The sequence below is a fragment of the Rousettus aegyptiacus genome, unplaced genomic scaffold (assembly GCF_014176215.1).
Source record: "Rousettus aegyptiacus isolate mRouAeg1 unplaced genomic scaffold, mRouAeg1.p scaffold_m13_p_1, whole genome shotgun sequence".
Lineage (NCBI taxonomy): Eukaryota > Metazoa > Chordata > Mammalia > Chiroptera > Pteropodidae > Rousettus > Rousettus aegyptiacus.
The window spans coordinates 107,927,193-107,943,343 of record NW_023416284.1 but is presented as its reverse complement, the minus strand read 5'-3'; the positions used below and the strand labels follow the sequence as shown (position 1 = coordinate 107,943,343).

Genomic DNA, 16,151 nt, shown 5'->3' with positions numbered 1-16,151 from the left:
TATCAGCAGATTCAATCAACAGGGATAAATGAACAAACAAACAAATAAACAAAAACTAGTATTTTCCCATTCCTAACCACAGACTCCCAACCATGGGTCAAAATAATGTTTTCCATCCTTGGTTGGTTGAATCTGCAGATGCAAAGGACTAACTCTACAGCAGGGGTCCCCAACTCCCCAGCTATGTCCTGGTACCAGTCCGTGGCCTATTAGGAACCAGGCCACACAGCAGGGGAGCAGCGAACAGCAAACGAGGCTTCATCGGTATTTGCAGTCGCTCCCCAGCACTAGCATCACTGCCTCAGCTCCACCTCAGATCATCAGGCATTAGATTCTCATAGGAGTACCTGTCCCTGGTGCGAAAAAAGATTGGGGACCACTGTTCTACAGTAAGCAGTTATAGGTGAATTTTCTACTACACAGAGGTCAGTGCCTTTAACCCTCACGCTGTTTAAGGGTCAATTGTATTTGTTTAGATATTAAATGCTGATGCCTCAAAAAGACCTTGGAGGATCGATCCAATCAGATTCTCGCTCTGTCAGAACTCAAGAGCCCTGGTGACTGCCCACTCTCTCTCGGTTTAAAATTACACGCTCCTGGCCAACTGTGAGGCGCAAAAACTCGTCTCCAACATTTTGTTCAGCCTGCTGAACAAAAGCAACCAGATCAGGTTCTTCTAGTTGGTTTCCCTTTCCTACCAGCTGTCAGCTTTTTTTTTTTTTTTTTTTTTTTTTATGGGAGGGGGAAGCAATATGGGCGTGTAGTCTATACTCCCCAAGTACTTATTTTATCCAGTAGGTTCTTCTCCATTTTGAGTGTACTCGCCTCTTCTGATATAGAAAAGCCTCACAGGTCTCCCTTGGAGAAAGAGGAGACAGAACACAGCAAGAAGCGAAAGAGAGAGTTACAAAAATCAAAGATGAAATAGAGGTAAGTTAGTAAATGAGCACAATAGACCAAAACCTTTGAAAACTGAGAACATGGCAGACAAGGATGTTGTATGGAAACCCAGAGAAACTATTTTCTCAGTTAGGTGTTTAATGGTTGCTCGATAGAAACTAGCTTTACCTTGATGCTAGCTAGCAAGTCCAGTTACAATGACAGGGTTATTGTGAGACCACTGTTAAACTTACCTTTAAGTGAGCCGACCTGACAAATTAAAATTTCCTTTGCCCACTACATAACTCAAGGGTCTGTATGTAACAGCATAGATGAGTTTTTGTGTATCTGCCAGAGAACTAATATGTCCTCATTCCTGATGAACTCTACCCGTGATCACACACTGCTGGCTCTGTGGTGGGAACTACAGAGCTGCTAATAACATGACTATAACAAGAGCAAGACCTGTAATAATAGCAGCCACTCACTTCCTGAGAGCTTATGTTTCATGTATCCCATTTAATCCACACTCTAAGCCTGTAAGAGGTATCACTGTCCCATTTTTGAGGTGAAGGACCTGAGGCCGGTGAGGTTAAACAGCTTATCCAAAGCCACACGGCAGATTCAAACCCGTGCCCATGATTCCAGTAGCCCTGCTATGCTCACTCCAAAGTGCTGCTGTAAAGGACATACATGCTCTCTGCTTTTCCTGAGCGTTTGACTATTTCATTGTTCAGTCTTCTTTTTATGGATGTGTTTTAAAACAATTCGGTTCCTTTAAAACGGCTTACTTAGTATTGTGGTCTAGCATTGGGTGACAGGTATACAGGGGTCCATTTTTTGATTACCCATAATAAAAAGGTTTTTGTTTTTTGTTTTTGTTTTTTAAATTTTTATTTAATTGCCTCTTTGGAAAGCTGGGTGAGGTAAGTCAACACTAATTGCTGAAGTGAGATCTCGGCTCTCTCTGGATGTCACTGCTCTGTAATATCTCTGATCGCCTTCCGTTAATACGCAGCTCCCCCAGTGCTGTCCCTTGTCAGACAGTGTTTCCGCAGTCAGTCTTACCACCCACCGGCCAGTGTTCCCACAAGCAGGGGTGTCGGTCATTTTTACAAGGTTAGAACTGGCTGTTCGGAGTAACTTTCTGAGAAAGAAATTTTCCCAGCCTCCACCCTATCCATTAAGCGTCCTTCTTGGGTGTGGCAGATTTCACAAGAGATGGCAGACGGACAGCTGTGAAAGCCTGGCACGAGTGGCTCCATCTGCACTTCCTTACCTGTGATATCTAACAAGGAAGCTTTCGGACAGACAGATTGGGTTGGCCAGGACCACTCCTCCAAACCTCCCAGAAAGAAAACAGAACTTCCAGGCAAGTAATTCTAGTTTTCTTACCTGCCCCTCTTTTCATCATCAATGACTTTCATTATTTTCCCCCTTCTAAAAATTTTTGACTATTTTACCCACTTACGTATTATTTTCTTGCTAAAAAGAGGACATAAGAGGCTACAAAAAAAAGTGGTGGAATAGGACATACTAACCTTTCCTGCTTTTTACCTGTCGCTCCCACAAGAGTCATTCCCATGTGACGAGCAATGCATCATACTCCCCCCTCTCCTAAAGGGAGGGCCAGACAGGGGGAGGCGTGTTGGGCGAGCAGTGCTGTCTAACATGCCCCTCTAGGGAAAAGTCAGGAACTTCTGACACTCGCCTCACAAGGGGAAGGTATCCTTTTATATAATTATATTTTCCTTATGACAAAAGAGACCTCCTTGGAAAAGGCTGACATGTTCTCCAGTTAAGTTTGCTAAGTTGGTACTGTTTCCATGGTGAGGCCAAAACTTCTGGTCCCAGCACCCTGAAGGTAAAAACCATTGCAAGATCACCTAGAATAAATAATTAAGAGAAAAGTAACTTTTACTTCTGAAGGAAGAGGGGAAAAAACTAAACTCCCCAAACTGAAAACAAAGAACAAAACAAAAAAATCCAGGTGAATATGAAGTATAGGAGATAGGCCGAAGGAAAAAATAATTAGGTACATAACATTTCCTAGAAAAATTTAAATACACACACCATTCTGCCCATGTCTATTCCACTATAGCCATTATAAACTGAGAGGTAAAGGGTGAGCTATATATGAAAACAAACAAACAAAAACACTATGGAAGATCTATTTATTCTTCAGGGTCAAGATAACTCTCCTTAATTAAAACCAATTTGTTCATCTATCAGCCCATGAGTTAGTAACATCATCTTTATAAAACAAAACAGAGTATGTCAAAATCTTAAAATGGAGAAAAGAAAGTGGGTACCCAGATTAGGGAGCAAGGTATAAAACTGACCAGCCAAAAATCATTTATGCACCTTTCAACTCAATAGTTTAAAAATATATATATATCTGAACAACTTAAAAAGCAAAGACAATGAAATAAGTAAATGCACAATAGCAAGAGAAGGTGTTGTATCTGGTTGAGTGAAAGCAGGTTTCAATTAGTGGAAGCCACAACCCGAAGCTGTTAAGTCAGAGCTGAAGGCAATTCTGGGTTCCTTTCTGTGTGGGTGAAGGACCAGTGAATGCGAATCCCTCAGGCAGTTAACTCAAAACTGACGGTAGTTTAGATATTTAATGGAAGGGAGCACACTGTCAAAGAACTTGGCTACCTGCTATCATTTGAATACGCAAGGTAATCATTAATTTTAAAAAGCTGCATGGCTCATGTCCAGGGTGACTTTATTTCATGGAGAGAAAACAAAAAACCACCAACAACATGATTTTCCTAGACACCACACAGTGACTGGCACTTTTCATTTCTCTTTTATCACATCATACAAAAAAAAAATCAATGAAAACACACGAAACATACTCCCATACCCCTTAAATTAGAATTAAAATTAAAACTTGAAGCAATGTTTTGTTACACTTTGATTCAAACTCTATTTACAAATGAAATTGCACTTACAAAGAGAGCAAAATTTCTAATATGGTTGTAGGTTATTTTGCTTTATTGTGGTTTTATATCAATATAAAACTTTTAAAGCTTTCTTCAGTAAAAATCATACTTTGTTTTGTAGTACATAATTTATTTACCCGCTGAATTTCTGAACCAGTTTTCTTTTTTTGTGCTTTTCCGCTCTATTTTATTTTACAAATGGCACACACGTTCCGAGTAGGTACAATCAGACATTGCATTCATTTAAGAGACTCATTTATGAAAAATTAAAGTGTAAGAAACGAAATATTAGCAGCCTAATCCTTTGGTTTGCCTTTTTAAAAAATCATCCAATATAATTCAGAAATCAGTGGTAACTCTTCTTTTTTGGTTAAAAACAAATTCACCAGGTAGATCACTGATTAAAATCCAACACTGCTTTAAAAAGTACCACATTCCTAGTCTCATCTCAATGCTCAGGGATGCCATTATATACTATTGGTTTGACATGACACAGGATACAGTAAGGCACAGTGGATGGTACAAATAAAAACAAATACTTTAGGACTGTTTTTTTTTTTCCTGCGTGAATACTAAAATACGTACCGTTTTCAAGATAAAACAACAAAAAAGAAATACATATTTTTTGTTACGAAATACCTATACAAAATTTTTAAATTTACACCATCTGAGCTGCCAAAAGGGTTTAAAAAAGTATCAGTTTTTCCCCCATACATAAAACTATCTCTCATCAGTAGGTCCAAGAAAAACTTGTGTTCAAAATGTCCCAGCATTTTATGGAAGGGAGGAGGCCAAAAATTCCCCTTCCTGCTCTCCCTTACCCCCAACATAAGACAAAAACAAAGATCAGATGTTTACAGTAGTGTATTCTACTTAGTACAAACAACTGAAATTTAGAAAAAGAAAAAAATCACACTAGGAGACCACTGGTTGACTGGTTAGAGTAAGGCACTTCCCCAGAGAGAGCAGCGTCCCAACACGTGACAGGGGGAGACAACGTATGGGTTTCTGGTGAAGACGAAGGGCTGCATGAGGCTCCTCAGAAGCCAGGAACATCTCAACAGCAGGGGAAGACTCGGGAGGCAAAACCTGGAGGTGTAACTCTACACGGAAGTGGTCACTCGGTCAATTGCGTGATTGACTTCGTTTTTGTTTGAATCCAGTCCTTTAGCAGCATTCATGTCATTCCGTAAATTCTCCACTGTCTTTTTCATATTCTTTAACTCCCCCGGGTGTGGAGTGGCTCGCCTCTGAAGTGTTCTCTAAAAACAAATGGTGGAATGAGTGTTCTGATTTTATTGCATTACTCTTTCAAACATGCAGCTCCTGAGCGGTAGGATTCCAGTACAAATCTCACCTCATAGACGATGAGTTAGAGTGGGTAGAAAAGCTTTCTTTGGAGCTATGAGCTTTTATTGACTGCTTACTAGTAATTAATGGAAGATGAAAGTGTTGCATGTAACTCATCTGGTCAAGACAGAGGATTGCTTTCAGAATAAAAGAATACATTTTAAAATATGAGATTAGTGCATGATAAAAATAAAGTTCCATGAACCATGAGAAAAAAAAATAAAAGATTTACAAGATATAATTGTGGGGTGTGGAGGAAGGAAAAGATGAAGGGGTAAAAAATTATAAGTTAAAATCACTATAATGTTCTACTATTACCCAAAGTGGTTCTGCCTTCCTCAACCCTTGAGGCATGGGAGTTGAAGAAAAAAGGAAGTGAGGGAAAAGGACTTTTTTAAAGTTTGCCACTGTGTATGCTATTTATAGGACCTGCTGAAGAAAGTTCACATTCTTCTAATAAAGATTACAGTGCTGGAAGTGAAGTAATAGCATAGGGTAATATTTTAAAAATTATATTATTTCACATGTTACATGCACTTTAGCTCATAAAACAGCATTTACATCTTTTAAATGGTCTGTTCAGGAGTTTCAGGAGGAGCTAAAGTAGGCTAATAAAGTGAGAGCACTATAAAGGCAATGAAGCAACTGAGGAAATAATCACACTCTACAAAGTCATGAGGTAAGCATTAAATAGTCATTTATATTGAAGTTATTTTGTCACACCTAATTCCTATTTTGCCCTCTACTACTGTAAGTAGATAAATTCTCATTTGGTGACAGCTGGAATAACAAAGACTACAGATAATAATTTAAAAATCACCCTTTGTTTTGAGGGCTGCAAGTACTCCCTCTAAGCTCTGCTTATGAAAATCTCAATTAGCAAGGAGTTTGAGAAACCAAAGTCAACTTATAGGAAGATTTCAAGAGCTGTCACTGACTCCTGGAGATTTTGGGTGGCCAAGAGACACTTTTGAATGTGGATGAAAGTAAGGCTGGAGAGGTATTTTCAAATCTATTCTTGATTTCTGAATGAAAATGCAGTCATCCAACTAAACTTACGAGTGCTCTGCACAGAGGTGAAAAGAAGAATGGTCACAGGAAGAAGAGAAAGAAGTCCTATACAAAAGAAGCAAACTAAGTCACATCATGAAATGTGAATGGAGTCAATATGATGTAGTTATAAATAGGGGTAGAAGGTGGGAAGAGGCTTAATTTACTGGGAACAACAAAAAAGAAAAAAGTTCCCAATTAATTTTAAGAAAAAGGCAGAGACAGGAGGAGAAACTATTACAAATAAAGTAAAAGTAGCACCGTAAACTAGTCAAACAACAACAAAAAATCACAAAAGTTCCATTTGCCTTATATTCATTTGGTGAATCAGTACCTAAAAGTACCTAATTTTGTCTTCTAAAAAACATTCTTAAATGCTAAAGGCAAAACAGAGAACAGACTATTTGAGAATACAAGAAATTCTAATTAGGTGCCATTCTCAATCTTGGAAAGCTTTTAAATTTTGAACTTCCTTGGGAGCCAAGAATCTCAATTTCCATACCGTTTCATTGTCTTCCTCATCTTTTTCATCTTCCAGAAATCGGATTGCACTGACTCTGTTTACTGCACGCTCATTCCAGGCCTCATCGGAGACATCATTCACCAGACTCTCCAAGGCACCGCAACGAGGCAGGTTCTCTGTCATGACAAAAAACACATCAGCAGGGAGCTCAGGTTCCTGTGACTGGCAACTGCTATGCAGTAATTTAAAAAAGTAAAAACAAAAAGGTCTGGGATAGAGTTGCCCTTTTAAAAAAAAAAATGATGCATGATTGTGTCTGAGATCATATAAAATACCTGCTACATTTATAGAGTGCTTTTTTTCATGATTCTTTTCTATACACCTACTTCATGACAGTGATGTGGCTGTACATGTTAGATACTCGTTGTATAATACTTTTCTTAGTAATATATTTTACCACATTTTTCTCTTGGGGGTCTTAAAAGCTCATCTAACAAGGCTGGGATTGGCAAGGTAGCTTTGAGGACTTCCACTTGGGGGACCCCCAACTGCTGATGGTATTTCAACACTAATTCTCAAAACCATCAGTTTGGATTTTAAGTGATTCTCTTACCATTTTTCAGCAGTATTTGTATTTTCACCTTTAGTTATCATTCAAAACCAAAAGGCTGTTTAAGGAATTTCAGACATGATAAACAGGTGTAAGTGGCACTTTTTTCTGCAAAGATGCAGGGTTGTTTTCCCAGAGGAGACCTATAGTTACCTCACCTGGACTGATTCGAGGGGCAGATTGGACAAAATACAGTCCCATGTGAGAATAAGAGGTCTTATGGATAGATATTAGTTCCTACTAATTCTCATGGCTACGTGAATATGGTCTTTAAATTCACCTTGGCAAGTTGGTTCAGAAGGCAGCTGAGGAAGTAAGACACAGGTTAAAATCTTCTCTCCGGTGATGTGGTCTATGTCTGTCTGGAATGTGAGCAGAGGCTGGGACTGGTTGTCAGATAACCATAAAGCCTTCAACTTCAAGGCCGTCAGAGATAAGGGCAAATGCAACAACCTAATTTAAAACAAAAGGACACTTGAGGATCAATAAAACCCGGGGCGGGGGGCGGGGGGGAGGGATGAAAACAACCTCCTAGAATTGGGTTCAATATTTAAAAAGATGTTATGTTTATAATAAGGTACTTGATTTATTTACTCCTTGCAAGTAGATGCTTCCCTTTCTGTTATCACCTGTCTCCTTATCACCTCCAGGCCATCAGCAACAAACGAGGAAATTATGGAACTCCCTATTCAGTCTTTTCTAGGTGGTTTCAATTTAAAGAGCGGAATAAAGCCAGTGTCATCGTGTAATCATGGAAGAACCTGGAAGCCCTGGAAGCCAGAGTTCTTGGTCAATGGTAACAGCCCTACCGACAGGGCTGCTCTGAGCCTGTGGGGATTACCTGCTTCCTGTAGCACCCAGCAAATCAGGAGGAGGGCAAGGAAGAATTTAAGTTGCAGTTAAGATAAAGTTAAAAAAATTTTTTTCATGGACTCCATTTGCTTTCTTTCAAGAGATTATTTTAGGTATTCCATCTTAAACTTTTATCTTTCAGTTTCTAAAAGCTTCCACTTCTCAGACTCCTACGTGATAACAACCATATCACACTGTCTCAGTCTCAAAAGACATAGTATATATTAAAGTACTTTAAAAATTGTAATGTGACACCTAAAAGTTAGTTTCATATTTATGTTTGCACAAATATTTCACAGCTTAACAGCAACCAGTTACATCTATTCAGTAAAGACTACCATCAGAAACCACATATACTTGGTACTTGCCAAAAATTACTTTAGTGCAGTAGTTCTCAGCCAGGGGCAATTTTGCCCTGAGGGGACATCTGGTAATGTGTGCAGACATTTTTAGCGGTGCTATTGGCATCTAGTGGGTAGAGGCCAGGGCTGTTGCTAAATATCCTACAATGCATAGGACAGCTCCCCACGATAAAAAATTATCCAACCCCAAATGCTACTACTGCTGAGGGTGAACATTTAGTAGAAATCAGTGCTTTATACAAGTCCCCTAATTCACTTTGAAAACAACCAAACTTCTGTTGATATCAGAAATTTAAGGTTTAAAGAACTTAAGGTTATATATGATATTCAAGTATTTTCACTCTCAGGATGGCTCCATGTATTAAATTATGGATCAAACTTAGAAGTGACTTCAAAAGCTAAATAACAAGTTAATCAAATTCTGTTAACTACTAGATGAAGCACATTTTCTTAAAAGAAATCTCTGGCCCATTAATCCTGTAAGAAGTGGTAAAACTTTATGAAATTGCACACCTATTTCCAATTAACATATGTGGGAGATCAACCTATATATCTTACCAACAGATTAATATTGCATTACTTGACATACATGGGCACTGTTTCATTGCGCTTTGCTTTATCGCACTCCACGGATGTGGCATTTTTTTTACAAGTTGAAGGCAAGAGCCTCCGCCAGCAAAAAAGATTATGACTCACTTTATTGCGATACTCATTTTATCACAGTGGTCTGGAACAAAATGTGCAATATCTCCATGGTATGCCTGTAGACCAGTATGAATAGACAGGCTTATGGGAAATAAATGAAAACCCTATGTAGCGGTATGAAGAGAAGTTTTACTCCAGTATTATAAAACTAATCTATGTACTGTGTAAACACAAAGTGGTTAAGTTACTTTAACAAATGAAGTAAAAAAAAATTATCAGTGCATAATTTTAGAGCATTAACAAATGCATTAACAAACTTTTCATAAGAACAAGTGATAGGTTTTGCAAAAGATTGCCAATGTAAGAAATATGATAAGGAAATATTTTCTTTTTGAAATAATGAGTCCAGTAAAGACTAATGTGCCCCACATGTATGTATTGAGTGCAGTGTGAAGTACAGTGGAATTGTACCTTACGTGGGAGTTAGGTTCTAAAGTCAAGGCATCCATGAGAACTGCATATATTAAAGCACCCCGGAAAAGATTAGGCATTATACGCTACAGTATTTCACCAATGAGAGCCAAATTGGGTGAGAAGCGTGTATTTTTAAATCCCAGAATCTGCCCGGTGCAGTGATATATGTGCGCATACATAGGAAGGATGCCCAGGGGACCTGAGGGAATAGCAGATTCACAACTCCACTTTTCCTTATTCTGAGGCACTGGTTCTCCAAGTGGCACAGGAAGTGAAATGAGTGGCACAGGAAGTGAAATATACTATGCTTACATAACAAATGATTTCTCCCTATGCCAGAAGGCCATCACACACATCTTCGAAGGCAAGAAAGTTAAAAGGCATAAGACACTATTTGCCAGGCACTCTGACAGGGATTTTTAAAAGGAATCTCCAAATACACTGTGAAAGCTTAAAGCGCATCACACTCTTTTTCATTTTATTGAACAAAAGGATAATTTAGTTTGAAAGTTTGTTCCTATTTCTTTTTTAAAAAGGGGTTAAGCTAACATCTTCTAGAATGTATAAAGTTTTGAGGTCTTGGGCAAGAAATCTATAGTCAGCATCTCTTCCTTTTTAATCACAAGAGTATAAAGAAAAAAAAGTAAAGATTTGAGAGCTGGCACAAACCACACATACTCAAACCTGGTCATCGCACCTTCTCAGACTAATAACTGGTTTCCTGGCTAAATGCTAAAGCAAAGGGACAAATAAAAGGTTAAACGGAGCATCAATAATAAATAACAGCTTCTTCTAAGGATGACAAATCACGTGGTAAAGCTAAAGTAAGTTGCTGGACTCTACAACATATAATCACATTGGACCAAGACATATAAGATTAATCTGCTGTCTAAAACACTCATTTTCCTGCAAAGAATCAAAATGCCAGCTTGAAAATGGCAGTTGCTGATCGAGCACACACCATACACAGCATGTTTACAAGTATCTCGTGGACAGAGGGATTCCTGCGGTATCAAAAAAAAAAAAAAAGGGGGTCCTGTTTCCTGCTCAGTCTGAACACGCATTCTACAGGCTGGGCCAACTGTCTCACTGACTTTCTGGTCTGGAGAAAAAAGACACACACTCCTGTTTCTCTTGGGTAAACCATCCCAGATACAAGCAAAACATAGATAAATAAATATGTATCCCTGCTTTCCAGAGGAGTAAATAACACATTTTTGGTTTATTCTGGTACCTTCTGAACACTACAGAATCAACACAAGAAAGCACAGCCCCGCGTTCTATTTAGGACCGCAACCCCCAGAAATAGAAGGCCCGTGCTTACTATTTACATCGATGATACAAAGACTAAAGCAAATGGATAAGCAAACCATGAGCCTCTCATTTCCGGTTACATCCATGACCAACACAACCTGAAACGCCCTTCCCCACCTCTGAACTGCCATAGTAATTGCACTGTCAAATTTATTTAATGACTAAATGTGGCCTCCTGATTAATGTACTACTAAGTTCACCTATGGCTGAATACTTCTACGATGAAATGTTTCATCTGTTTGTTACCTCCCATTAGAATTTTTAGTTTTAAGCAAAGTTTTCAGTTTTAAGGAAATGTTTAAAGGTATATTAAATAGAGAATATAATCAGTGAAAAAACTTAAAAATACTGAAATATCTAGAGTGAAAACTCCTATAAATTCAAGTCTCCATCCCTCCTCTAGAGGAACTACTATTACTATTTTGATGTACTACACAGGTAAAGTTTTTTTAAAAAAATCATAAACCAAAAATGGGAGCGCTAAAGGTACTCGGTCTTTTACTTGACATCATGGGCCTCCTTCTGTGTCACTTACACGCAGAAATATTTCATTCTATAACTGCTTAGGATTCCACAGTATAGCTATATACTGTTATATTTTGTCATTTGCTATATTTTTTTCTCATCTTTATTGAGATATTACTGACATATAACATTGGGTAGGTTTAAGGTGTTCTCCATAATGACTTGATATGTTTATATATTATAAAATGATTACCAAAGTAATCACCTCACATAGACCTACTCTCTTAGCAACTTTCAAGTATATAATGTAGTACCTACTGTCAACTACAGGCACCAGCTATACATTAGATCTCCAGAAGTTGTAACTGAAAGTTTGTATCCTCTGACCAATAGCTCCCGCATTTCCCTTACTCCCCATAGTCCCTGGCAACCACCATTCTGTTTCTGAGTTCAACTTTTTTTTGACCTACATGTGAGATCATACGGTATTTGTCTTTCTCTGTCTGACTTACTTCATACCCTCGAGGTCTATCCATGTTGTAAATGGCAGAATGTCCTTCCTTCACAAGGCTGAATAATATTGCATTATATATATGCAGACACAGAAACAGACACAGACACACACACACACACACACACACACACACACACACACACACTTTTTTATCCGCTGATCTGATAGATTCTTAGATTGTTTCTATATCTTGGCCATTGTGAATAATGCTGCAATGAACATGATATCTTGTTTTCATTTTCTTTGGATAAATACCCAGAAGTGGAATTCCGGGCTCACAAGGTAGGTCTATTTTTAATTTTCTTGAGGAATCCTCCACACTGTTTTCTATAGCAGCTGCACCAGTTTACATTCCCATCAGCAGTGTCTGAGGGTTCCCTTTTCTCCATATACTCGCCAACACTTGTTACGTCTTCTCTTTTGATAACAGCCATTATAACTGGTATGAGGTGATTTTTTTAATGTTTTTCAATTTAATTTTTTTGAATTATAAAATTCAAAGCTATACACTATTTCCCCATTGACAGCCATTGTTTCTGGTATTTGGTACTACTAATACTATAAGGAAGATTCTCGAATATCTGATCTGAGTGGATATTCCTTTGGGAGAGAATCTAAGAATTAAAGAAATGCATGTTCTGTGTCCATGGGTAGCTGAGGATACAAGACACCTCCTCTGTTACTGTACCAGAAACTCTGATACTTAGTTTCCGAGAGGCATTTTATAGTTACTCTTGCTGTAATTTATCCTATAAAACTTGTCAAAGAAAGTTTTTGAAACCCAGATGTAGTCTCCTTGTTTTTTTTTTTGTTTGTTTGTTTTGTTTTGTTTTTTTGCTATTTTTCTATGCTTGAGAGAAGAGGCAGAAACTTCTGCTGTATTCAGTATGATTTCCCATGGTGTGCTATTTCTACAAGCTAAAAAGCTGACATGGTAGCTCCCATTTTTTTTTTTATTAGTTTCTATACTGATACTTTAAAATAAGTAGTAATTAAATATTTAATAGACATAAAATCTGGTTATGGATCTTATATATATGGACTAAATAACACACTTAACTGATTCAGATGACAGCTATGTAACCCAACTTTTTAATTGGATTTTCTCCACCCCAGACCAAGCATAATAAAAATTTAACTTTTCCTTCTTCCAAGAACTGGGGAATGGAGCCCTCCTCATGTGAAAACCAGTTTTTAGACATCAGAGCCATCTTTCTGAGGCTCAAGAATTAGTGGTGCAAATTCATGCTCACCAGTGTGGCAAGAACCAAGGAAGGTTTGGAGTCACTGAGTTTCCATTGTTGGAGGTGAGGGGTCAGGAAAGAATTACACTTTTCAAGCTATAAATCTCATGATAGGCTTAGTCCAGCAGAAACGCAACATTCAACTCAAATTAATCCTGAGTCACAGGTTAGTGGTCTTACGAATCTATCAAGATGTCCTGAAAGCATTAACTTTAAAAGGGGGAGCACTCCCTGAGACCGCGACTCACCTCCAGATTTCTGCTGAGTACTGCTGTTTGTTTAACACTGCTGTCTATAGTGCATTAGCATGAATAAAACATGGAGGCTTGAGCCTGACCTAAGCGACCAGCTAAATCAGCACTTAAAACACGAACCTCCAAACACTCTTCAGATCGCTGGTATTCATCATTTAAAACCATTCATCATCTTCCCCTGGTTCGGCACCTTCTCTCCTATCTAACTACATAATAATCAAAAGCAATTTGTGAAAACTCCTATTAGGAATGAAGCCTGTGATAGAAATCATTTTAAAGTAGCCTGCTACTCATTCTGCAAAACTAACATTTTCATTCGGTTGACAAATATTTACCAGGTATGTATTATGTGCTAAGTACTGTGAAGGGACAAATGAATCAATGACATATAAGCTGTAATACCCAATTTTAGGTAACTTTAAGTTTAGGAGGGTTACACACATGTGAACAGGCAATTATTATGGAGGCTGTGAGTACTATGTTAGGGGTAATTTAAAAATGCAGACTCAGAGAAGAATGTTTCCCAGAGAAAATAAAAGCATGAGTGATGAAGAAGAAAAGTGGGGAGCTAGAGAGGAAGGCCCCAGGTAGAAAGAAGAGTTTGTTAGTCTCAAGGGAAAGACAGTGCATATGACATTTGAGGTGATGAAATTAGTTCAGAATGGCTGAAACGAACCTATATTCTACAGAAGCCAAGAGAAGACATATCCCAGAAAGTGGTCAGTAGTCCAATACAACCTTTGACCCAAGAACTTGAGAAATGTCACTGCTGTGACCTTGGGGATATCAGTCTGGTAGCTCTACTTTTTTTGGCTTATGAATTACTTGGTGATTCTAACATTACCTGCAGATCCTTATGCCAGAAAAGTATTCCTGAATACAACCTTGTTTATAATTTCAGAGAATTCAGAGTCACCAGCAGAGCATATCAAGACCCTTGGTTCAAGCCTAGTTCAGATTCATTCCAGCTCATTTTTCAGATGAGGAAACTGTGAAGCCCACAGTAACCTACCAAAGCTAGTTTAAAAAGCTGAGGTGAAACCTATGTCTCCCAGTTATCAGGCAGTGCTTCTTCCTTTCCATCATTGTATTGTTGCTCTGGGAAGCATTTCAACAGAAGCATCCACTTAAACTGTAAAGCACCCCATGCTCAGGCTGTTCCTGGCCTTCCCTACTCCATCAGGCTCAGTCACTCCAGTGCCTAAACAAAAAACTTCCTGGGGCCTGGGTCGTTCGACTCCGTGGTAACCATTCTGTAAGATGGAGCAAGGCGAGACGGCAAAGATGCAGGGCAAAGGCTGAGGTGGAGGAACAGTTGTTTCTCTCTCTCAGGCAACGCAAACCAGAACGTGCTTACCTGTTCCCTGCCACATCCAGGACATGAAGCTCTGTCGCCTGCGACACCTCAGCAGGTATCCGAGTGAGTCTGTTGTCACGCACACAGAATACGGTGAGGCTGCAGCACCCGCCAATCTGCAATGGGAAAGAAAACACATCTTTTTTTCCAGGTTTTTGAGGGGAGATGGAGTGGTACTGGAGTATCTTGTTTATCGAATGGCATGAAAAGAATGCATAAAATTATACCGCATGATTTTAAGTCTCACTGATGACCAACTATGATTAATTTAAATCATACAAAACACTGAGTAGTCCAATATGTTCATAAAAATCTCTACAACACATTAAACACACATGTTCTAAATTAAAGAAAATAAACAATGGAGTTCAAAATTTTTATTCTGGAAAGAAGTCATTTTCCACTGCATCTTTTAAATATGCAACTACATCTTTTAAATGTGTTAACTAAGCTACATAGGTCCAGACAAATTTTATTTGGTAATATGAGAGTTTAAGAATTCCAGGTTTCAAAAGTTAAGCCAAAGATATCTATCTGTCTGTCTTTCTCTCTCTCTCTTGTGCGCACGCGTATGCACACACACACACTTTTGAAGACCAACCAAATCGCTATATAAACTTCAGTGTTCTCAGTGTTCTAGTTTATTAAAGGAAAAAAGGGGGGGCATCTGATAGATGATACAGTATATTAATTTCCACCATACATCTTTTAATAGCTTTCATTCACAACTTAATTTGATCAAATCATTTTCCTTTGACCAATAAAACAAATCAACAATATTTTAGCCAATGATGAATTTAGTAAATACATACATTAATCTCCTCAGCTATGACCTGCTAGTAAAAGCATATGTTAATATCTACATTCACACCAAATTTGATTAGCATTTCCTTTTTTTTTTAAAGCAAGCACTTCAAAAGTTATCCAGCTTTGAGTAAGTCTGATCTTTAACAAAGAACATAAACACAAAAGAATTCAATGACTCTCTTGAACAAATTGGTTGTGGTTTCTACAGTCAGGAATGCTGCACCCAAGGGGGTGAAAAAAACAGCCTGATCCCAGACAGAACATTCTGCAGACTCCGTACAGTATGTGCTCTCTACCTGACTAAGAGCCACTGCTAGAAAAGGCTCATGAAGGAACCTATTGATGTCTCTCTGACACATGGAAAAATACTCCAGCGCCTCCCACTTGAGGAGGGGCAAGAGACTTGACTCTTCAACGATGTCTGAATATGTCTTCTGTCCTTTTCTATTTATATGTTTAGTATATGTACATATTTTTAAAAGCAGTATGCATATTTATGAAATTGCTACATAATTACCTTCATGCACAATCTTATTATCTCTTTCCTTTGGAGTTAATAT

At 38.3% G+C, this 16,151-nt stretch overlaps 1 protein-coding gene across 1 annotated transcript in view; it reads right to left on the bottom strand.

Annotated features, from left to right (window-relative positions):
- Positions 1-3,588: 3,588 nt before the first annotated feature.
- Positions 3,589-16,151, bottom strand: part of LRRC1 (leucine rich repeat containing 1) — a 115,852-nt gene continuing 103,289 nt past the window's right edge. Inside the window, exons 11-14 of the mRNA XM_016153878.2 lie at positions 14,785-14,900; positions 7,584-7,756; positions 6,733-6,869; positions 3,589-5,092 (exon numbers count right to left, since the gene is read on the bottom strand). Coding sequence (XP_016009364.1) covers positions 4,934-5,092; positions 6,733-6,869; positions 7,584-7,756; positions 14,785-14,900 — 585 coding nt within the window. The 3' untranslated portion in view covers positions 3,589-4,933. The remainder of the gene's footprint in view (positions 5,093-6,732; positions 6,870-7,583; positions 7,757-14,784; positions 14,901-16,151) is intronic.